Source organism: Prenolepis imparis, unplaced genomic scaffold, assembly GCF_030444845.1.
Source record: "Prenolepis imparis isolate NDT839.2.m4 unplaced genomic scaffold, iyPreImpa1.0 SCAF_5, whole genome shotgun sequence".
Classification (NCBI taxonomy): Eukaryota; Metazoa; Arthropoda; class Insecta; order Hymenoptera; family Formicidae; genus Prenolepis; species Prenolepis imparis.
In genome coordinates, this window is record NW_028141163.1 from 901,643 (window position 1) to 926,408 (window position 24,766).

Below are 24,766 nucleotides of genomic sequence, written 5' to 3' on the forward strand. Positions count from 1 at the left end.
AAATGACGGCCGCGTAATGCGATGCGCGCGTATGTGTGTGTATAGGGGTAGGAGGCGGGAGGGGACCTGCTGGGCCGGGCGTGGTGCTCTCGCGACCACCGGCGTAGCGCAATAATGACGCACGTCACTCGATTTTATTATTTTAATGAACGGGGGGCCGCCGTCGTGTGCCTCCCTCCCCCGCGTCGCGGCCCACGCGACTCGCATATTCATCGGCCGTTTCGCGCCGATGGAATCGCCTTTTCATTTATAAACCGAGTCCCCCCCTCCCTTAATTTACTGACGAACGTCCCGAAAATCACATCATGAATGACGAATTCGTTAAATTGAGAAAGGCATTATTTTTTCCCCCTTATTAGGAGACTACAAACTTAATTATTTTGAAAAAATTACAAGCGATTGGATCTCGACTTAATTATTTCATTATTATTTGTCCAAGTTTGCGTTGAAAATTAAACAAATAGATCCATGACATTATATCGGAATTAATGAAAATTACAATAGATCAGCGACCGCTTGAAAACTAAAAACTCTTGCGAGCAAACGAGACGAATACATGATATCGCGAAAGAAATTTCGATCGTAGAGAGACGTGCGGTTAAATATTCATCGTAGACGATGTCCGCGGGATTACTGCTTGGACATCAAAGCGACCATCGATTCGCAATCGTCGTGTTCGCTGCAGAATATCAAACGTTCACTCGTTATTCTCAACGCGAGTCGCAAGCACGAATGCCGCCGGTTGACAGTCTTTATATTATCTTGTTACGGCGTTCTTTTTCGTTTTTTTGTTCAACATCGTGCTTGTTTGTCGAATTACAGCTCACAATTTTAGCTAAAAGCACGGAGTGTTTCTTTTTCTTGCATCCCAAATCTCGTCCCATTACCACACAAACTGTGTATATATTTTTACGATCGGTACATCTCTCGCATACTTGTTACAACGTCGTAAATTCTCGTCGAGACATTTTTTTTGGGGTACTTTTAGAGATCGTTCAATCGGATCATCGAGCGATTCTAGCGATTGAGCGAATACGTCGACGGGTCTTACCTGTTGGGATTTTTTGTTAGGCGCGGTTTCCGGGCATTCCGGATCCTCTGGATTGAAGCAAGGCTTGCTCTGATAGCCGTTCGTTATTCCGGCTCTCTTCATGTAGTCCTCGAGTGCTTTAAAGGGGAACGCGAACTGCAACTTCTTCATCTCGTCCAACATTCTGGAGGGATTAAGGTTCGTCCATTGGACGGGTTCGTTCATCGTTCCACTGCTTAAGTCAAAGAGAGATCTAAATGATGATTTCGTCAGGCATTAGCTTTGTGTGTGTGTGCTTGAGACTTATTGTTAGATTTATGCGCATCTAATTAGATTAAATACTGATATTGATATGTCAAAAGTCAAAATAGAAATTTAAGAAATACGAATAAAAGGCTAAATATTTAAAATAATTTTTTTTTTGTCATTTATCACAAAAGTAAACTATCGAAAAGTTGACTGTTGTATATACTTACGGTATATGAACGGGATATTCCGGGCCCAAGAGTTTGCTACCTTCCCAGAAACAATCGAGGGGTGTCATGATGGCGCAAGGTATAATACTGTCAAAGATCTGCAAATACAAGATGAAAAGATGTCAATGTCTTTTCTTTTCTTCTCTCTCAAATATAGGAGCATACTTTAGTATCGTTATTCATCAAAAATTAGCTGCATCTTTAATTATTACCTAATAGTAAATTTTATATACATATATATAATAATATATTATTTATAATATTTAACATATTATTATATTATATATAAAATAATTAAAGATGCAGCTATGTCTAGTTATAGTTTTCTGGAATTTCTTGCATTTCAAGTTGATTGAATTGATCCAGGGGAGGGAAGTTCACTTTCTCCGTTCCGAGAAGTTGGCGATCTTTTTCGCGTGGAATGACTCGAACCGCATCTGACACGGTATCGTAGCGGGACGCCGGCGCCATTATTCAACGCTAATTGCTCGTTCCCTTGTCCTGTGCCCTTCGCAACCTTGCCCCACGCGTATGCAACCGATACGGCGCTTTAATGTCCACGCGTAGTACTTGCATACGCATAAGCGGATTTGTATTCGGATAGAGAGAGAAAGAGAGAGAGGGAGAGAAGCGTACGTGCAGTATACAAATCTTGTCATCATGTACGAATTCTGTGTCTATATGATTTGTATATAATGTATCTCTACAGGGATTTGATTACCGAGCTTATTTTAAATTTAATTTAAATAATATAATATACTTATAAAAGATATTTAATTTTTATTTAAATAACAATGATACCTAAAATAATTATTATATATATTATTGCACAATTATTATTAGCACACAATGACAACATTCGTTCTAATTATTTTAATTAGGACAGACGTAAAAGCGATAAAGGATAATGTCGTGCATATAAAATATAATTGACGTGTAAATTGCACGGGAGATACGCGGGATAAATTTGCGATTCAATTCGATTCAATTGGGCTCGCTTCGCGAAAAAGAAAAACACAACCGAAAGATAAAAGGTAATCGAATCGTCGGATGAATTGATGCAAAAGAAAGGGGAGGGGAGGGGGGCAGCAGATCGTTGTTGCAAATGAATGCAAATTACGAGTTTGGCGAAGATTGCTTCTCGAGCGTCATTCAGGAAACGCGAGCTGTTTAAACAGCGCTTAGATACAAGGTGTAATCCAAGATGATCTTATCCCGCGCGCCGTCGTCGGATGTAAGACGCGCGAGGGTTACGAAAGAACGCGGACCGCCCTATTCGAGTTTCCTGGAACCCAGAGGTGGGCCCTCGTAATGGCCTAGTACCCAGAAAAACCGTGCGACGACCGTTAATGTCGGAGTCGGAGATATTAGTAGGATCGGATTTTGTTTACCGCTCTATACGGAGAAAAATCATCCTTTCTTTCGCTTATTTTTTTGTTATTGTTGACAAAAAGAAAGAAAAACACAACAACAGCTTTTGAGCGCTTCTTTGAATCTCGCAGATTATATTGTGGCCTGTCCTGCAACGAAAATCTCTCTCGCAAGAGTTCCTAGAATTAAATTTTTATTTCACTAGCCAGAAGTAAAATTAATATGTATCGCGTTGTCACATGTTGATAGGAAGAATTCTCTCTCTCTCTCTCTTTCTCTCGTAGACGAGAGTTTCGGCGGTGCATAAGAAAGCAGTCTCTCTCTTTCTCTCGCGAAACACGTTTATAATGTCCCGGAAGCGAGACATCGGTGCGTTCGTGATGAAATCTCGAGACTCAAGTTTTTCCCCTCGAAATGCCTTCACCGCGGTTCTCTTCAACGCGTTCACTCGTTAGTCGCGTGTGAAGCAATGCGAAAACGTGCACATATCTTATATTTCGAAGCCGTCGCGAATTTTAAATCGGGATTTTTCTCCAAGAAAAATGAAATGCAAGATCGCGTCAATTCTTATCCGTAATAATGTATCGTAATCAATCGTGACAGAAATTCTATCAAGGTTTGTATTACGAATCAAGATTCGAGCTAATATAATTAAAAATCGTAATACAAGATAACACGAGACGGTAAATGTTCTTCCTTTTTCATTCGCGCTCGAAGATTTCAATGTCGCCATTTCTTAACAACAGCTATATTGATACTTTATTAACGGATACACGTCACGTACGTGTCACGTGCGCCTTCGCTAGGGGTCTAATGGGGATCCCGAGCCGAGAGACGAGACGGTGCGTAAACACGCGTTCGCGCGCGCGCCATTCATGCTACACATGCGCGCGTATGCGTCGTGTATACACGCTCGTATGAATTACCTGGTCGATGTAGTGCAGGTCGAAGTTGGGTATGCTCGGCGCGTAACACAAGTCCTTCAGCCTCCACGTGCTACAAATGACACACACACGTACATTAGCGTGCGACTTCGTTTCGCTTCAAGTTTGGATAGAAATAAGATCGCGGCGATTACAAACAAATTATAAGCGAAAATTTAAAACCTTATCAGTGTACATTTGTGAAACGATCTGTACATAAAAAATGATCATTAACGAATAACTGATGCTAAATGAATTAATTATTAAATATAATTATAATTATTAATAATTATATTTAATTATATCACTGATAATGATGTCAGTATCTTGCGCAAACATCACAATCTCTTTCGTGTGGAGATTAATTATGCCGCCGAATAATCTAGCATATCTCTCCCTCTAATTAATTCGGTTCTCGAATCAAGATGCTCTCCCTTTTCGTGTAAAGAAAATGCGAGAGCAGAAGAGGACTCACATATCGAACAGGTGCACGGTAACTTGCGTCGCAGCCTTTAAGACGGCCAAGTGTTCCTTGAGCGCGGCCGCATGCAGGATATTCACTCCGGAGTGCTTCGGCGTCTGGATGATGAGTTGGTGCGTCGAGGGGGCAGCCTCGCCGAGGGCCTCCGAGGCGTAGGTCAGCTCCCTTTCTAGCCTTCCACCTTCTGCGAGCAAGCAAAGCGAATTCATTCAAGGATTGCAATTTTGCACTCGTCTCGGGAAATTAATCAATATTACACACATCGACAAGAGCTTTATACTGAGCGGTGATTTATATGAATTCTTCCTCTGTGTCGCAATACGATGCATTTCCTTTAGCATTCTTTTTTCAAGTTATTTGACGAATATTTTTTTTCCTTGAAACACTAACAGTCACCCTTTATTGGTGGATTCTTTTTGAGAACGAGATTAGCGATTCATCTTGGGCTTTTTACGAGAAGATTAAAAGGAAGAGGAGGGGAGGAGGAAAGTGTCACGAAATTCACGTGTCCCTTTAGTTCCTTTAGAAGCCTTCCAGCGGACGATGTTTGCGGCCAGCGCAGTTCTCCGAAGAGAAACATCGGCCGAGAGACGGTGTCGTAACATACCCGCGTCTTTGTACTGACGCAAAAATTCCTGGCAGTCTACTAATAAAACATTCCCAGAAAACGGTCGTGAAAATAGCGGTCCGAAGGAGGAGGAGACGGATTCGCGCAATCGACTGCCATAGATCATCCCCGCCACTCGGTGGCTCATTGTTTTTCCCGCGTACGCGATTACAGGTCGCTTTCATTACATCCGAACCGAATACCAGCATGTACGGTAAAATAACGAAGAAATAAGTAACGTGAAACTAATCCAACGTATAGGGCGAGAAAAAAAAGAAAATACGATTCTTCGCTTCTAACGATCCTCTCCGGAGAGAAACTTCCGGAATAACAGGAAGGGAGTTTTAACTTTAGAAGAAGAAAAAATATATCGGAGCGCTCTCGTGTTTGATGGTATCTCACAGCCGCTCTTCTTTCGAAACGAAAAAAAAAAAAAAAGAAAAGATTCTCGAAAGAGATTCGAGTGGTTTCAAAGAAAGGTCGACGTCGGGAGAGATGTTATTTTCCCTCAAAAGTACGAGCGCGCATGTAGCATCGAGAGATCCACAGCATGGATCTCCTCTCTCTTCGTCTTGTTTTTTTCTCACTTTTTATAAGCGATTTGAAGAAGCTGAAGAGAGAGACACAAGAAGCCGCGGAGAGTGGTCCGTTTTTTACGGAGAACGACGACGCTCTGTGCGATTTAAAGGAGTTATACACCGTATATATATGAGCAGTAGTAATGGACGAGGACGAGGGGGCACACGAGGATGATGGCCGTTGCGCGCGGGCGCGGAGTACCCTGGTATCCCACCTAGTCAGATTTCACCGTCAAAAATGCCGACGGCGTATTTGCTCGTTCCGCCACGACGCGGTCGCCGTGGACCACCCGTACTGCTCGCCGCGCGAAAGTGGTTCTCAAACGGTGATCCCCGCGGAAATCCACATCTCGTCGCGGAAGACGCCAAGTTCCTATACGGGGCGACAAAAGTTTCCCGGTTACAAACAGAGAGAATTTACCCTGAAAATCATGGTAATCGTGGGACAATGTGATAGGGAAAGAATTTTATGAGAATTTCTCTGATTAATATTTATTATGCAGTTTAGTAAAATTAATCAAACATGTTTTATATTTTACTGTGATAGATATTATTTTTATTGTGATAAATATTAATCAGAGAAATTCTCATAAAATTCTTTCCATACCATATATTGTCCCACGATTATCATGATTTTCAGAGTAAATTCTCTCTGTGCACTTTTCTCTCACTGTCCAGGATGATTGGAAATCGATTGATTCAAACATGTGCGCGATCGGGAGAAAATATATGTCAAAAAATTACAGAATATATACAAAAGAGATAGAAATGAGTTACTTTTTTGAACAACGTGAGAAATATATTTGATTTCGCTGATGATGAACATTATTTTATGAACATTAGTTTATTTGATTTGTTAAAATAATAAGAGGCGTATTGTGCGATGATATTGTAATTTTGAAGGATGTGCAACAATTCTTCTTCGAAATTATTTTAATTTGTTGTTAAAAAAGAAATTACATATGTGAACACACATTAAATTAAAAATAAAATATATTATAATTGATTCGAATTAGCGAAAAGAAAAAATTATCTAAGAAAATCAAAGTAAAAATTATATTAAATTAATATAACAATAGCTATAATAAAATACTAAGTAGAGCAAAAATTTTGTATAATTTCATATTATACACAAAGTTGGAAGCAATTCGATATTGTTCACAAAATAGCAGTAAAATATCTCGAAAATACTGAAGAAAAAGATAAGTACCGATTACGAAATTTTGAGATTTTCTTTCATCTTGTTTACATCCGGCGGAAGAGCTCTCGAATACCCTTCGTCCTCCATGGAGAAGGTAATAAGGGTACTGGAAAGAAAACGGATCTCCGGTTTAATTTCCTTCAGCTTTCGATTATTTACGGTCTGAAAATTCTACAAATTGTCCGTGAACTATTACATTTTTTCAATCATAATAATGGTAATTTTTTGGTCATGGTGCATATGTCGAAAAAAAATTTATTTTTCTTAAAATCATGCATTTTAGCGGAATTTGTTTTTTCGATTCGTCATTCGCCCTCATGTTTTAGATGAAAATTGTTAAATAATAAGTTGATGTCAAAGGTGACTCGTTCTTTTTAAATTTTATTTTAGATAATAATAACAATTCAAAGTTTCTTCAAAGGAAAGTCACATCTCTCTCCAAGAGCATTACTTCCTAAAAATCCTATCAAAATTGATGATTTCGATTAGAAATTACTTCGAAGCTGCATAATTTTATTTTCAGTTTTATTTGACAAATAAGATTACGTGCAAAACTAATGAATCTTTACTGTTTAATGTACGACAAATATTTCGATCATTTTAATAGTCCGTCACTCGCGTGACAACTTTCGTGACGTAACTACCGGCGATGACAGAGCAAGCTCGTGAGTTTGTGAGTCAGCCTGTAGAATGCGGCCGAGCACCGAGCGTAATAAAGACACTACTCTGCTCTACGAAGCAAGAAACGTGGCTTAACGGTGGAAAGCCGGGAAGAAAGAGGAGAGACAAAAAGAAAGAGGGAGAGAGATAATGAAAAAGGACAGCATCGACGGAGACGCTTAGAGAAGGGAGACTAGCACGCAGGGAGAGAGGAAGAGAAAGAGAGACAAAACGAGAAGAGGGGGAGGGAGGGAGGGAGGGAGGGAGAGAGAGAGAGAGAGAGAGAGAGAGAGAGAGAGAGAGAGAGAGAGAGAGAGAGAGAGAGAGAGAGAGAGAGAGAGAGAGAGAGAGAGAGAGAGAGAGAGAGAGAGAGAGAGAGAGAAAGAGAAAGAGAGACCGGGCTTGATTTATCGACGAGACGTCTCTGTAATTATTTCTCTGTCCCTGTCTCGTTCACGGGAAAGTAGCAAAGGGGCAGGGGGAGAAAGGGGGACGAGCGGCAAACCGCGTTCTTCCCATCCCGTCTATCTGCACCCTTCCGGCTACCGTGATTGCGGCCTCTCTGCGCGCATCGGTCCCGCTCGCTCCGGGGCACTCTTGAATGGCCGCGCCGTCTTTCAGCTCTATCGGCGCGCCTCTCATTCACCATTCCTCTCCTATTGTTTCCGCAAACTTCCCGTATCCCGGAGAACGGAAAGGGATAGGAAGGGAGAGGAAAGGAACATCGCGGGTGCGTGACAGCGTTCCGATTTCCCGCGACGTCCTCCCTTTATTCTCTTTCGCAGCGCGGCACAAATCCTGGGGGTCACAGTCTGTTCTCTCTTTCTCTTTCTCTTTCAGGGTCAGATCGGGGGTCAGTCATCGACGTTAATGCGATATCGTGGAGCCTAACGATCGCATCTTCCAATTGCCGTCCGGGAAAGAGCTCTATTAGACTGGGAATAACGATTCCCAGCTCGACCCCACTGCGGGATCGAAGAGGTTTCGAAAGTTCTTCAGGAAGAGGAAAACGAGAGCACCGTCATCCGTGTCTCTTGAAGAGAAGGGAAGCAGGTGCACCCAGATTCCCCCTTCGTTTATAAATGTATACTTTGAAAGCTTTTCCTTTCTCATCTCGCACTCTTGTCTTGTCTACACGTTTAAACGCTAATTAGCTTAAATCGATGTCGCCGGAATCAATCATCCGTTCAATTAGCAATTTTAATAATTTGCAAGATTTTTACGCACGAACAAGATTTATCTGCCTCATTTATTTTAATAACACTTGAAAACGTATCGAAAACTGAAACTTTCGCAAGATATATATCGTTGATTAACATGTACAATTAGCTGTTGATTTATTTGCGGTTGTTTATATATTCCATGTATTATATTAAGATTTTTCGAAGACTCAAAAAGGGGCAGAAGTTCGCATGAAAACAATTCCTGTGTGCAATGTTGAAAAACCACGAGAATTAAGAATTTTTAATGTAAGAGACGAAGATGAAATGCCATCCCCGACCTTGAAATACTCTCCGCGTTGCCATTATCTCAATTACATATATTCCAGATCGGTCGATCGTGGTTCAACGCGCATCACAGAGTCGGATCTATTCATCTCCGGTCGGCGCGCAAGTGCGGACAGCTTTATGGCGTGTGAAAACGTAAGAACCACGTGGCCACAGCCTCGTTAGGGATCCTTGTTCCTGCGACACGCCTCGGCTGGCTGTTGCCGCCGAGTCCTCCTCGGAGGAAATGCTTAGAAATTCCTGCATACGCGAGAAGAGCGGGTCCGCCCGCTTTCCTTTTTGGGAGATTAATGAACTGCTCCTCCTCTCAGTCGTACAATTTCTCGTTTCCTGTGTAACGAAATTCCGTACTCGAATATCGGCGAAAAGGAACTCGAACAAGACACGATCCCCGTAACTTATAAGACGCGTTAATTAAGATTTATTAGAAAAAAATTAGATTTACGTACAGATGAAATACATAAAGATGAAGTATATAATTATCAGATAAAGAGATTTATTTTAGAAAACTATATGTAAAATAGTTGCATTAATTATACTTTATAACAATCGTTATCGATTTACTTGAAATGTGGACTTTACAGTTTATCTCATCTTAAAAAATGTGCTTAATTTATATAAAAATATTAATATTTTTATCTGCAATGTGTGCATTGTGAAATAATTTATGGCTTGGAATGCGCGTAAAAATATTAAACAAAATCGGGGCTAATCGTATTTAAAATTCTTATGCCATGTGTAATCGACGAATGCAGAAAATTACAAACCATGCGAGTTACTTGCGTCAGAAAGAAAATAAGAAAAATACATTTTATAGCTACACGTTCAACATAATAAGAAACGGGAATAGCAGTTGTTACATTCCTGTAACCGCGCAAATAGAAATGTCAGGGAATTTTTACACGTACATACATATATGTACATATGTAAGGTGAACCACGTAATCCAAACATTCCGACTATTTATGATCGTTTTCAAAGTCCTTATAGCTTTTGAAAATTTGTACGCGCGTAATATCATATATTATTATAATTTTATTTTATTAACAAAGCAAGTGAGATTTAAAAAAATCCTCAGTCATTTGCCCTAACAATCTCGAGGATAGCAAATCGATTCTCCCCGTCTCTTTCCTATCGGGATTCTCGTGGATCTCTACCGCGACCGGATGAGAGTCACTGGGAATGGATGGGGCTCGGTTCCGGTGAATGGTCGCGGTGGGTGGCCCGGTGGGCTCTCTCTGTACGCCAAGCCAACCCAGCCAGCCAGCCAGCCAAGCAGCGGTGGGGCCTGCGTGCCTGAGCCGAGTCTCTCGGATCTTCTCTCCGGAGAGTCGGAGCCGAGCCGAGCCGGAGTCGAGCGGGAGAGTCAAGCTTCGTCGCGGGGCCCGGGGCCCGGTGCCCAGTGCTCGCCCCCTTTGCCGACCGACCCCTTCCGCCGTCGCTCACAATCGTCTCCGCCGCTCTCTCGGCACTCCGTCAGGAATAGTCGGTAAAAGGAGTCACAGAAGAGTTCCTATAGAAAGTAGTAGCTGCTCCACCCTCTCCCGCATGACTCCTCTATCTCTACTATCAGTCATCAACGCGCATCAATCGCAGTACCGACCATTCATTCGCGAACGTTTCGCGGAAAATTCGACGAATCTTTCGGAGAGAAAGAGAGATCGTTTCATCTCGAAAATATTATTTAAGCCAAATCATTTTCTGCAGAGTTTGAAAAACTTCGTGGAGACAAGTTAAATCAAACAAATACGAAATTTATGCTTTTCTGAGGACGCAAGCATCCTAAAAACGAAAGCTACAAAGGTTGAAGAAAGAAAACAAATTACATGCGTAGCAGAGAGTTTAACATACTTTCATATTGCGATTGCTTAAGTTCACAGCTTTGTGGGAACACAAACTCGAAGAACACAGAATAAAATTTTCTTAAACCATGAATACAAAATTTAACATCTTATTTTAAAAGAATAATCAAAATAAATGAGTCATCTGTAAGCATCAAAAACCGCTCCATTTTTAAAAACAGAATTGTTATGTATATGTATTTATATCCTGATATAGCTGATACTAAAAGCAAATTCATCGACCTAATATGATATGATACAATTAAAAATTGTAAATAGAGAAAAGAAATTGCGAAATCTCAAATTTCTAAATACAATTTTCTCGAAAAACAAAGGCTCGCGTATTATTCTGTAATTCTGATTTATTGTTTCATATATCTCATCTTGCTAATTTATCTCGTCAATAACAGGCTTGTACACACGCAAGAGTCACGATCGAGTTGAATGGATCATAATAAATACCGGTCTTTGATAACCGCCTTTTCTGTGCATATCAAACTAATTTCGCATTTCTGCCTTACATACATACGAGTATAGTCGCGCATCATATACAGATTATCTCTTAAAAATGTAATTTTTTCGATTTATTCAGTGTACTCAATCTGCCGATTCAATGTAGGTATCAATTTACTTGTATTATCAGCCTATTTGCCGTATTTGTTTTCCGCTTTCATTAAAATGTTATACGTTTGCACATGTTCGCAATTATATTATCAAGAAATTTTGCATATGACATGTATCTAAATAAGTATAATCCCAAAGTCAAATAAATAAGTTTTCTTCGACCGTTTTCTTAGATGTTAATCTTGTATTCCTTAACGGGTTTTGGTAAACAACCCCCGCTGTGTGAGGTTGTTTATGTTGTCCCCTTTACAATAGAAGAGATGGCGAATCTTAATCCCATTGGAAAACCTGAGAGGATTACGCGTCCAAATGCCAAAAAGGCTTTCAAAAATATTACTAGACTTTAAATCTCATGAACTCTCTATTAAACATCTGATCAAACTGCGAAGAGATAGAAATTATTTGTTGCTAAATTAATTTATTATTAAATAAAAATAATTTAAATAAAATTAGATAAAAGAAAAGTGTATCTCCCTGTGAATCTTTTCAAGTTATTACGAATAAAAATTATATGTATAAAAACTGGATTGACAGTATTAATTAATTAATCGCGCCGCAGAAAATGATAATTTATCGAAGATGAGGAACTAGAGAAAAGTAGCCCCATCAACTTGACGCACTTGGAACGACCTGTACAGGGCCAAGGAAGCCGCCTTGTCGCGTTAGTGCGACAAGGACGGACGGAGGACGAAAGCACGACCGTGCACGAGAGGGCCGGCCCGAGTGCTTACATCTTCATTAGGCCTCCATGTCTTCCAGTGGGCGAGAGAGAGGTGAGAGAGGCAGACGATCTCCGAGGGAGATCGGGAGAAAAAGAGAGGCCGTGAAAAAGAGAAAAAGAGCACACGCGAGGAAGAGGACGGAGCGAGAAAGGCCGGCGAGAGTGAGGTGGAAGAGACCGTCGTCCAAAGACCCACCAGGAATCTGTTGTTGTTGCACCGACGGACGGACGGCCGACCGGCCGTATAAACAGAGGATCTCATCTTCTGTTTACTCGCTGTACATTGTTGCACGCGCGTGGACCGCTACACGCACGCACGCGCGTGCGCGCGCGACGATATCGCACGGATTATATAGTCATCGGAACTTGGCGATCGGAGGGGAGGAGGCTACGTAATATACACATACACCAAGTGTTTATTTACTCTCGCCGCGCTTTTTTTGCGAGACGTTAATCAAGCGGTAATTAGGCGGTAATTAGCAAACTGACCAATTTCTCTCAATTATCTCGCACGTATCGGAGAAGGATATTAATTGTGTTTTTTTTGACCCGGTATCTTGTGTTTCTAAATCTAGTCTCTAAAGATGAAGGTTGACGCAATACCCTGGGACACCCTGTACGTACCTAAGCACACCGATATGCGAATAATTCCGCTCCGCTATGTAATTTCTTCACATCGGCTCTAATTCTGAATCAAGTCATATATATTAAAGCACTCGAGAGACGAGAGAGACCGGTTGATCAGTGTCTCCTAGTTTTCTCATTTCGACTTTGCATCCTGTAGTTAGCGGCAGTGAATGCAAATTATGTCCTAATGAATGTGTTATATGAGAGATGTCTGTAATGAATGTGTTATGAAGAAATTGTAATTTATAGGTTGCAATCTTTCCGCGTTGCTACAAGAAATTTTCTGTACAACAAGACCGAGTTTACAAATAACAGAGATGTTTACTGTGTAAAAGAAAATTAATTACGTAATGGACGGTAATATCAAGAAAGAGCCATATAATTACGGGACATTTACTTGCTTCTATGTTTATTTTTTTATCACTTTGCATTTCTCTCTTTCTCTCTTAATGTTTCATAAATTATTTATTCGCGCGTACATTAATTTGAAAAAAAATTTAATCTACATGCTTCTTTACAAGTATTTAATTACATCTGTGGCAATTTTAAATTTAAAAAATAGATATAAAGTATAAATAATAATCTGCAAAATTGAAAACGAATTAATTAATTTTTACCTCCCAAGAAATAAAATTTTGATTCAAAAAAAGAAAAAGGAACAAATTATTTCGTACACATTTTGGGAAAGCGAATCTTTCTTGAAACGTCCTGTACGTATTGTTGCTCTCTTATTCGAGATAAAAGATAAAATAAGCTATTCTCGTCTTTTTTCACCGCACTGCGTTCTCCAGCCTCCTCTCTGTGAATGCTAAACGCTTCCCGCCACACGCAGTTTTGTGCGGATGGAGAAAAAGAAGAGAACGGATATATTGGCGCGTGTGCCATTCACGTTTCTGCTTAACCTTCCGGCAATCGCGTTTGTGTATTGTGGAATTCACGGATTTCGCGATTCGAAGCGAGAATCTTTTTCCTCGGACAAACGTAAACAACGGCGATTTTATGTGTATTGAGATTAAGGTAAACGATTTTTATATATACTCTCGTATCTGGAAATACTCTTAATAAATATTTCGCGTAGCTTAACATTTATTTTTTTAAAAATAGGTATTACATTTTTTGGGCTGCAACTCAATTAATAGAAACAACGCATTTAATAGAAAACGATACGCGCAACTTTCTTTCATTTTCATATTTTTAAATAATTTTTTTGTTCTATTGTATTTTTCATTTTGCTATAGCTTTCGCCGATCCTATAGAGACGATATTACATTTCTCGCTGCAATATCAATAACCGCTCCATTTCTCTCACCTCGAGAATAGCACAAAGAATTCGGCGGAACGAAAGGAAGTGCTCGTATAGGTATAGGTACGAGTGAGCAGGTGATTGAAAGCCGATACTTCACGCTTTGCAGCACCGGATGTTGCAGTTGCATTCACCGATCTCGTGCTCGGCTCCCTCAACAATAAGTGTCACAAACGAATACGTCGTGTTCGACGTCGAATGTGTCAGCGAGTCAGCTCCTTCACGATTACGAATTCTCTCTTTCCATACATCATTTCAAGAAAATTGCGATTCATAATACAACTCAAAATTAGATAGTATATTATAGTTGATGATCACGATACACTATTTTAGAGAGTACTAAAATACTGCGAAATATTTTAATTACAAAAATTTAGATGATATTTAGATGACAATGCGCGACAAAAGATATATCGATTCTTTTGCTTAATATTATCTATATGAAAGTTTAACACGGGACCCCGATGTCTCCCTGTTTTAGGGGTCAGGCACATTCTTGCGAGAGAGAGATACGTCTCGTCTGTCACGCTTGGATTATTTACCGAGATACCGATGCAGAAAAGTAGTGGAAGAATTATGCGACGTTAAATGGATACAGCACCTTCAGCAAAGGCAGGACAGGGGCCCGGTGCTACGAGACGGCGACGTATGCGCGCGAGCCTCTATCCGATACCGGATATCCGTGAGGTGACTTGCGTCGTCGTATTCATGATCGGAACATGCGGGCGTAGTCTTCTCATTGTCAGAAGGGACGATCGAGCCACCACGAGCCGCGCGCGTATGATGCGACGACGATTGCCTCCTCCTCCCCTCTTTCGTATAATCAAGGGATGATTTAAATCGCTACCGTACAACGAAAGAAAATAATCGGACGATTGACCCTTCAGGCGCCGATGCTCCCTCAATTGCAAACATTAATTTCTCGACGCCAATTTTATGTTATTTATTTATCGAAATGCTTCGTCATTTTATTGTTCAAGAAATTATTGCAGCTCTACATTTGAGATCATTAATTTGCGACGCGATTTCAAATCGTTAATTAATCATCAATAATTCGTGAAGTATATCATTCTGATTTATTATTAATATGTTGTACTTTGTATAAAAAATTCTAGACGTCAGTACTTTGCGCTTTGCGAGAATATATTGCCTCATTTAAATACTTTTTCAAGGAAAAAAAAGCTACCTCTTAGAGAAAAATAATTTTAAATCATGATTTAAAAATTAAATTTAATTAGAGATTAATTCTGCGTTATTCTCTGTTATTTACGAAAAAGTCACGTAACAATGTATATGATGTATAAGTATACACAGAGAGAATTTTCTCTTAGAATTTACCCTGAAAATCATGATAATCGTGGGACAATATGGTATGGAAAGAATTTTATGAGAATTTCTCTAATTAATATTTACAGTTTAGTAAAATTAATCAAACATGTTTTATATTTTATTGTGATATCATTATTTTTATTGCGATAAATATTAATCAGAGAAATTCTCATAAAATTCTTTCCATACCATATTGTCCCACGATTATCATGATTTTCAGGGTAAATTTTAAGAGAAAATTCTCTCACTGTACATGTAAATCATATTACGCAATATAATTAAAATAATATAAATTCCTCGAAGGCCGTTGAGCCGCACAATCGTACAATGGCGCAAGAAAAAAAGAAAAAAAAAATATCGAAAGACGAAGATCTCGAGCCTCGGGCCAAGATCGCAAATCCAACGCGTTCCGCGCCTCCTTTAACGATCCTTATAAATCCTTAACAGCGGCGGGTTTATCGCCGTGATTGCCGTCGGCGATCGGGTTGCGACTTTCGTAGTTGCGGGAACCGATCGGGCGCATACCGATCGTTCAATGGTCGTCGGTCGTGAAAGGTGGAAAGAATGCTGGTTTTATGCGCGAAACGTGCTTCCGAGAAACGAGAATCGCTAAAAAATTTTGACGCGTGAAGTGTCAAAGTGTTATATCGGTCATCGTCCGAAAAAAAATACCATTCACTATATCAATTCCTCTCCAATTTATCAATTCCCCCGGTAAACAGGTTTCAACGTTAATATCTAATGAATGTGTGTGCTGTCAAAAATATCTTATCTGAAAACCTATCCGTTAAATTCTTGGAATTTCTGGAATTGAGAAAAAAAAAATCGAAAATTGTGAGAAACGCTAGAGCCATCGAAATTTTACTTGCAGCCTTCTCTCTCGCGTGGAGTTTTGTACATATTAAAAAACACGTGTGTCAGGTGTGAAGTTTCACAGGGTGAAATGTCACGTGGAACGTTCGTTCGAGGACGTATTAGTCCTCGATCTAGGAGGTCCGAGGTAATATCTTCCCTCCGATCGAAAACCGGGACACGACTTGGCGTTTCTTCGTGCCAAGTCGAGCGCAACGAAAGGATCTCTATATACAGTTACCCGTGACATCAACGAGGCAACTTCTCTCTATAGCCCCGACAGAACGGAATGTTCCGTCAATTTGCGGCGCGAATGTACGTTAACGAGAAATTCATCTCGAGCATAAAGAGCACATCTCAATTCTTCCAAAACTAATCGACGCACACATATATTTCAGCAAACGCGAATTTCATGTGAAAATTTTAACTTGTAAATAATTTTTCTCAACGTTTTACCGTTTTATTTCTAGTTTGCTGCATTAATGTGTATAAATATTTTATTAAATAAATTTTTTGTCCAAAGCAGATGTGTGTGATATGTGATACGTATTATGTAAAAATAAAATAATTTATATAAAATATAATAATTATTTTTTCAAAAAATCCTCAATAAATGCCAATAAAATATGAGATTTTCCTAATCTATTTCCCAGTTGCAATATTATACTTTTGTATATTTGTGTCAAATACATGATTCATTTATGCAGTTCTATGTAACACCATTGAAGAATGTGAAAATTCAACATATACAGAATTACAGAACGGTGATAAGACACTCCGACAGACCTCGAAGTTTAACGTATTTGTGATTGATAAGCTATTGCATTGTACAAATGGAATAGAAGTAAAAACGTCCTGAAACGAGACTTTTCCTCACGGCCGCCCTCGTTCGCGCCGCCATATATAAGTTAGCAACGGGTGTTCGAATTAACGTTCGGGCCATGGATAAATATAGAGGGGCCACCCAGCGTGCAACTAATGTATCGCGTGGTGGGGAAGAGATTCCGCTCGAGTCGTTTCCCTCTTTTTGCCAGCGCAACGCGTATCCTTTTTTTATTCTTTCCCCCTTTTCCTGCCCCCCCGCAGACGATTTATTCTTTCTGTCCTTCTTGCTTCTGCCCCCCCCCCCGCTCCGTTTTCCACGCCGCGCGCCGTGAAAATTTACGGTCTCGCTTCTGGCAAATGAAAGGGGCAAAATCAAGCACCCCGCTCGGGAATAATCGATCCGACGCGATTTTCTCACACTGATTCGTTTCCTTCCGTTGCATTTTCTTGACGCATTTCAGACAAGATTCATACAACGAATAATTTAATCGTGTAACCATCAAATCACTTATTTACGGGAAGATTAGCGAATATATACGTATATTTTGTAACAAAGAAAAATTTTCCTTGTTTTCATTTTTAGAATTAAAAGAATTATATATACGACTTCTATTAAAAACAAAATATAAAAATATAAAGAAATATGCATATAAACGCGATGTAAATAAACTTTCTTATTTCTTCGTTGTGTATGTTTTGTATCCCTATTATCTTAATCCCCCTATATATTCACACGTCTTCACGACGGAACGTAATACGCGAATATGGAGCTCTTATCGTATCACATTGTAATGATCATTAAAGAGCACCCTTGAAAGATGAGAATAGAGTACATGTGTACATGATAGTCGCACTTACCCTGCACCCACAACTGATCGACTTTACTGTTGACTTGCGCGGACTTGAGGGCGACGCAAAACGTGGCCAGGGCGAGAACAGCCACGAAGAGCACCTTTCCTGCATGCCTCTGCAAGAAGTAACCCAGCTGACTTAGCTGATCCTGTAATCGCGCCCTGATCCACACCGCTGACCTCTGACCTTCCGCCTTCCCCTGAAAAAAAAAAAAAAAAAGATCAGAAACTCGTGATGTTGTTGTACATGGAAAAATTGTCATTGTATTGTATACAGATATTGCATTTTCACGTAAAAATCATCACGTTCTCGCGGATTCGCAGATATCGATTTAATATTCATCCAATTCGACGATATAGTATAAGAAACAAGAAATTTTCATTTCCTTTCTCTCTTCTGATATCGATATATAGCTATGAAGAGCAATCTCAGAAGCTTTAAATACTTCTATTATTCATCTTTCGAGATAAGTTTTAAATTGATAAAATTATCTGACAGCAGAATAAGAACAGCGGATGCAGCTGGCTTCTGGGAAAAATTAGCGAACGCATCTGTCACAGAGACAAACGTAAGGATAAAAGTGTACCGAGGCTTTTAAATTCGTCGCATGGGTTTGTAGAATGACAAGTGGTGAAAACACTAGAAAGGGGAAAAAATGAGAGCAAAATAGAAGAGTGAGGGAGAAGGAAGGAGGCAGAGAATGATAGTTCGAGCTTTTAGAGTGAGGTTGCGGCTGCTTAATAAAATCAAAAGAAAAGAAGAAAAGAATATAGAAAGAGAGAGAAAAGATATGAAAAGAGAAGAGATCATACAAGAAGCCGGGGCCTTATGAAAGGGTAAAGAGAGAGAGGGAGGGAAAGCCACGCTTGCAACATTGCGAGCGGCAACGCTGCCACACTACCTGGTGGCCGCTCTGACAATATGTACCATGGACCACCCGCAACAATGCCTATCTTTCGAGTTGGGAGGAGGAAGAAAGATGTCTAATCCAGAAAGAAAAGAAAAGAAAAGAGAGAAGTCGATTGTGTGTGGAAAGAGCTAGTTCTTCCTCGTCTCCTCTTTCTTGTTTGATAATAACAAGACAAACACTGTTCAATTTGTGATAAATAATAATTATGCCCGAGTTCTTACATAATACGCCTTTATTTTTTTCACCCAACATTCTAATTATTTTTACAAGAATAAAATTATAATTAAAAAAAATGTAATTATACGCGCTCTACGCCGCAATCGAAATATAAAAAAGTCGCCTCTTACTCATCACATCTGTTTAACGCCGCCTTTTGCACACCGCGAGGTACAGTTATCTTTTAAGAGAGGGGCACAATGTATACGCGCGCGCGCAACGGCTGACAGATGAAAATATGGATTACGCGGGGCGACGTATCTCGGGGCGGTAGCTGCGTCGAGTATCGGATAGCAAGGTTTTCCAGCCAATTAACTCTCTTGGCGCGGGCCTGCGGCTACACGGGCCCCGGGGGTAATTCTAGACGCGCGGCGCGGACAATCCACGTCCGCCACATGGTGTGCCGCGAAGGGGCCCGCTAACAACACGCGGCGGGGCCCACCGCGCTACGCGCGCTCCGACGTACCAGCGTTGCGTTTCCGCGTGACTTTTGCCCTCTAAAGCTTTCCTCGGAGAGATGCATAGATAACGCGATTACGAGTACAGCTGGTACAGCTCATCGTGATGCATACTCCAAACCGCGCTATTTTAGAATTGTACCGAAAAATACGCAGCATATATTTTTCAATATTTAATATTATAATAAGACTCTAATCTGTGTTAAAAAAAAATATATATATATTTTCATTGCAAATAGCATACTGCATGTATATAATATATATCAAATATATGTACATAAATATGTATAATAGAACACAGGAAATCAAGAGAGAACTGTGCGATGAAACACATAACGCGATGCTGTATTATGAAAGAAATATTTTCTGAAAATTATTGAAAGAAAAATAATACTGTTATTTTCGGATGTATAGTTTCCAAGAGATTTGCAAGAAAGTCTGTAGAAAAATAGTTTTAAAATTTCCTTAAAAATCATTTTAAAAAAATTTATTCAAGAATATTAGGAATAAAAAAAGATTAAATATAATTAAATATAAGTGCGAAATGTCGATTCTGAGCATTCATTATTCCGTGAATCTATACCAATGAAGGTCTCTCGTTGTACGAGACACCCTGTATATTAGCGAGAGAGCGTACACCGGTATTTTCACCGACCGTTTCGAGAAAGAAACCGAAAGGACGAAGAAGAAGAAGAAGTAAAAGGAAGTCGAGACGCCACGAGTCGCTCTCGAGACGTCTATATAACGTCCACATATACATACACACACACACACGTGGCAGCGCACGAGAGAGGGAAACGAGGAAGGAGAAAGAGAGGGACAAAGAGGGTTCCCCTCTTTTTCCCGTAAGTGGTCTCTCTCACCGCGGGCCTTATGGGGTTTCTGCCGGCGGTTGGGCAGTATCTACATATTACAAGCTCGCGGCGCGGAGACCACCGTCGTTGACATAAGATCCTGTTATGCTGTCTGCTATCTCTCGGCGCAGCTCGTGTCGCGCCATAAAAAACATTAAAAGTACAAGTAACATAAATTCGTTAAACGCGGCGACGCGGTGGTGATCGCCTCGCTTCTCTCTCGCGACTCGTTTCTTCTCCACAAGTGTTTCTCCTCGAGAAAGAGAGACGAGCCCGATCGACCACTCGAACACTCTTATCCTCGCCTCTTTGTCGGGTCCCTTTTCGCGTCTCTACTTTTGTTGCGATTCTTTTACCTTATCATCCGCCAATTATACTAATATACTCGTATAATAGAAACGTAAGATACAATGATAACACAAAAAGAGATGATAGTAATATTTTCTAAATTTTTTTAATTGCTAATTCTATTTCTCATGAAGATATCAATTTTTTATATTAATTAGAACGAAGAGATCCTTATACGCTCTGCCTACAAAAAATTAACACATTTTACGAAACACCGCGGATTTCAGCAATTTTTTTGTCAGTCACGTCGTGAATTCCAAGATACTCGGTATGCGCGTGCACGTAACTCACGCGGTACGCTTATACTACGCACGCGGCCCGGCCGGATAAACGAAGAGATTCTTGTGGTAGGTACGGCTCGAAAGTGTCGTGGCAAGAAACTCGATCCGAACCGGCGCTCTAATCGACCGAGGAATTCCACGATGATGTCTATCCGAAAGGGAAACTCAAAGGTCGAACTTGGTAACGAGCTTTCGAAAGATGTTGATAATCGCGCAAACTCTCTTTCTTGCTTATACGTATATTTCGAACCTCGTTCGCGATTCGTTTTCCTATGCTACATTTTTAGAATCTCGATTAATTAATATAGTTTTCTCCCCCCAAAGCTATAAAGTTCCTGATATATCATTAAAAAAAGTTTCTGGCGACTAATTATAAGTGTAAAAAATAAAAAGAAGATAAAAATGATTTTTTTAGATTACGATTGATCTGATAGAACTTGTGTGTGATAAAAAAACTTGAAAAACGTGGAAAAGTAGTCTCCTCAATGTATAGGATAAAGTCGTAAACCACTGAAGAAAGGGTCAATGGCTTGGAAGAAATACGGAAGAAAGATGTGACTTTCGAACGATCTTGTAACATAAAGTTGACAGAGTGGAGAAGAATTTTATTTGAAACTTCAGGATTCCACAGATATACATATATATACACACGCCACACATGCATATATGTATACATGCAACGGAAGCCACAGGTACAGAGCCACAGGACAAGCGCGACGGACGGAAGATGAAAGGCGTCCGAACGACGCCGGGTCGTGTGGGCGTACATCTTCAGCAAGGATGAAAGGGACGGACCGACCTCTTATATAGGCGCACCGGTGCCCGGCGCGCTCCTCATCGGTTGTCCTTTGCCGATCGGCAACTCGATGAAATTTGAGAAAAACCGTGACGGTCGGTGTCTTTATAATTTTTCACGCGTTAAGGACGCGTGAAAGTTTCCCGTCGTTTTACAAAAATTCAAGCCTATAGGAAAGCTCATAAAATCGATCCGCACCTGTACTCAGGTCTGATCTCACAGGTAATGGTACGTTACGACTCATTTCCCTTGCCTTTTCCTTCCGAAATGGCAAAAAAAGTCCGAAACGTTTCAATCAGGACTCGATGACAGAATCGTCGTAAATCATTCTATTGTGTAAGTCAAAAAATGTATTTATAAATATTCAAGTAAAAGAGAGAAAAAAATGTTGAGCTTCTCGCGTATAAATAAGCTTCAAATACAGTGTGTGCGTATATGTGTACGGTTTTACGTAAAAGAAGAAAGACCGCATTCTCCCCAGCCGCAAGCTGGAGGGATGAACTTCTAGGTAAAATAGAATTAAACTCTATTCGTCTCATCTTCCTCTCCTGAGGACAGAGACGACTCCGCCTGTCCCAGTTTCGTGACTCACACTGTATACAGAGTATCTTAGAAATACAGCATCTTCTCAGCAAATGTACATATTCTACGATAAATGTGGTGTCTGTTCCCTTTGAGACAAAATCTTAAAAAGAAACTATCATCTGTCGTTAGATTTTGATTTTTGAACCGAAGAGAGAAATATATATTATCTATATTATTATAGATATTCAGATAAATTACTCTCATAAAATCTCATACTCAGATAAGATACTCCCAATTAATTTCGCGTTTATTGGATTATTTAACATGTAACAAAATTAATTTTAATATTTCGAAATTTTCGTAGTAAACACTGACGCATTTTTTTTAAATTTTTTGATTACAATTAATTTTAAAAAATTATATTTGTACGTCGAGTTTTCTTTTTGACATTCGGTGCTTCTGGAACACCTTGTACGTGGACAAGTTTCCACGGGTCGCCTTCAAGGCGGTGCGCGCGCCGCACGTCTCCACCCTCTCGTAGGTATTATTAGTGTTGGAAGTTTCTCTCTCATACACATAGTGTCGGCGCCCTTTAATCTCACACACGTACGCTCGCAAGCGCGCGTGCGTGCGTGCGTGAATGCCCGGTATTGTGGGCCGCACCGACACACGATGGCCGCTTTCAAAGCTGCCAGAAATTAAGACACAGATTACGGAATACATAGTGCTGTGCCCGTACGCTATTTCGTGCCGTTCAAATACAACGTTTATCTTCGATCGTGATCTTTATGAGTTTTCGTCTCTCGGATCGGTCAGTAGCAGTCGGAGCGCGCGCGATGTATATATTTAAGAGTCTCTTCTTCCTTCGGAAACATCGCTAGAAAGTCAACTCCAAATCCTATTAAGTCATTAATGACAATGACCCCTGATACTGTGCGTGTTTCCTTTGGAATTTTATTACGAATTCTCTTTTACAAATACATTTTATTTTCAAATAATTGTGACTTCAAAAAAATACATTTCTATTTTTATTTAAAAAATCCCAGAAATCAGATTCAAGGGACCCGATAATTTCCTACTGGTATCAATCGAGTGCGTCTGTTTTTTTCTAAAGAAATTTATATTTATAATTAAAATAATTTTCTATAATAATTTCGTAAGCGTAAACACATCTCTAGAGAACCTTGCGATTTAATTTTAATTTTTTAAGAAGCTGAAATAAATTACTTTATTGAAAATTAAATAAAAGGCTTAATTATAAGCAAATACTTTTCATACGAGTCAACAACAACATCCTTTCCGCGTACGCACGCATACGCAGATGTCTGCGAACGCGAGATGATACAGCAGGTCGAGGCCAGTACACGTGGCTGTGTCGTCTCTAGTGAACATAAACAAATTGGAGTAAATGAACTCTGACGTGCGCGCGCGTATGTGTGACGTGATGATGATAACGGATCCACGTATTTTGTAAACATTTGAGGGAGGAGGGGTCGCGCAAGCATGCGACGCAAGGCCAAGGTTGATCCGACGCGATCGAGTTGCACATTCTCAATGAGAATAAATCGATTCATGAGAATAAATCAACGTGTTTGCGGCTCGTTAAAAGCGAAACCACACCATCGCATTTTATCTGATGTGAATCAAAAAATCAACATCCGATATGTAAAAGAACTCTCGTATCGTGGGAAAAAATAGTTTGGCATTTTAAATATCACACACACATTCTTGTAAATTTGCAAATAAATAATTTTTGCACAGCAGAAAGATTTAAAATATAATTTTTATGTCCGATAGATTGGACAGAAACATTTTTCATATATGTGTAAGACTAATAAAGAAATAAAAATGAAAGAAAAAAATTGTTGAAAGCTTCAATATAAAATAGGAGCAATAAAACGATAAATTCATCGAATTTTCCGTATTAATATCGAGCAAACTGCTCCAAATTAAGTCGATTCACAGGAGATTAAGGTATACGGATAAAGATATGAAAATATAGAGTGATAGCATTATTTTCAAAGAAACATATGCCACACTTCCATGCACACACGCATGCGTACATGTACCCCTCGATATTCCCCCGACGAAACTAATCCATCACGTTCCATTATCATCCCGCACATAAATCCTCCCGAGAGAGTCAGTCTCCCTTCTTTGTGAAGGGAGGGAGAGAAAGAGAGAGAAAGAGAAAGAGAAACAGTCCGTATATGCATGCATATACGTCTCTCCACGTGGGCACACACGCGCACGCTCGCCTTGTGGAGGCCGGGGCCACTGACTCACTGACTCATTCGGCATAAACGCGAAGCACGAAGAGGCTCATTCTCTTCTGCGGCCGAGAGCCGCCTCGTCGTCGAGAAGAAAAGTGGAGCATCGACCTCGAATTTTGGTCTCTTTGTCCCACTCATCCCGACTGTCATCGCTTCTCCATCCGCTTCACCGGTGATCGCGTCTCTCGATTGTGCAATCGCGCGCGAGGAATCTCCGAAAATTCTTTCGCTCTATCATCGGGTATACGATAATTCGTGAGACGATCAAGGAAAGGTGCGTCCATCAGAGTTTGACTT

The 24,766-nt window shown here is 40.1% G+C and overlaps 1 protein-coding gene across 4 annotated transcripts in view; it reads right to left on the reverse strand.

Moving 5' to 3' along the window:
* Positions 1-24,766, reverse strand: part of Ptc (protein patched) — a 55,990-nt gene that overhangs the window by 8,073 nt on the left and 23,151 nt on the right. For 2 of the 4 annotated variants that reach the window (XM_083038716.1, XM_083038713.1), the window contains 5 exons: positions 17,815-18,007; positions 4,276-4,465; positions 3,804-3,873; positions 1,507-1,604; positions 1,052-1,283 (listed from right to left, as the gene is read on the reverse strand). In XM_083038716.1, the coding sequence (XP_082894842.1) occupies positions 1,052-1,283; positions 1,507-1,604; positions 3,804-3,873; positions 4,276-4,465; positions 17,815-18,007 (783 nt within the window). The remainder of the gene's footprint in view (positions 1-1,051; positions 1,284-1,506; positions 1,605-3,803; positions 3,874-4,275; positions 4,466-17,814; positions 18,008-24,766) is intronic. The other 2 variants (XM_083038715.1, XM_083038714.1) reach the window with 2 other exon arrangements.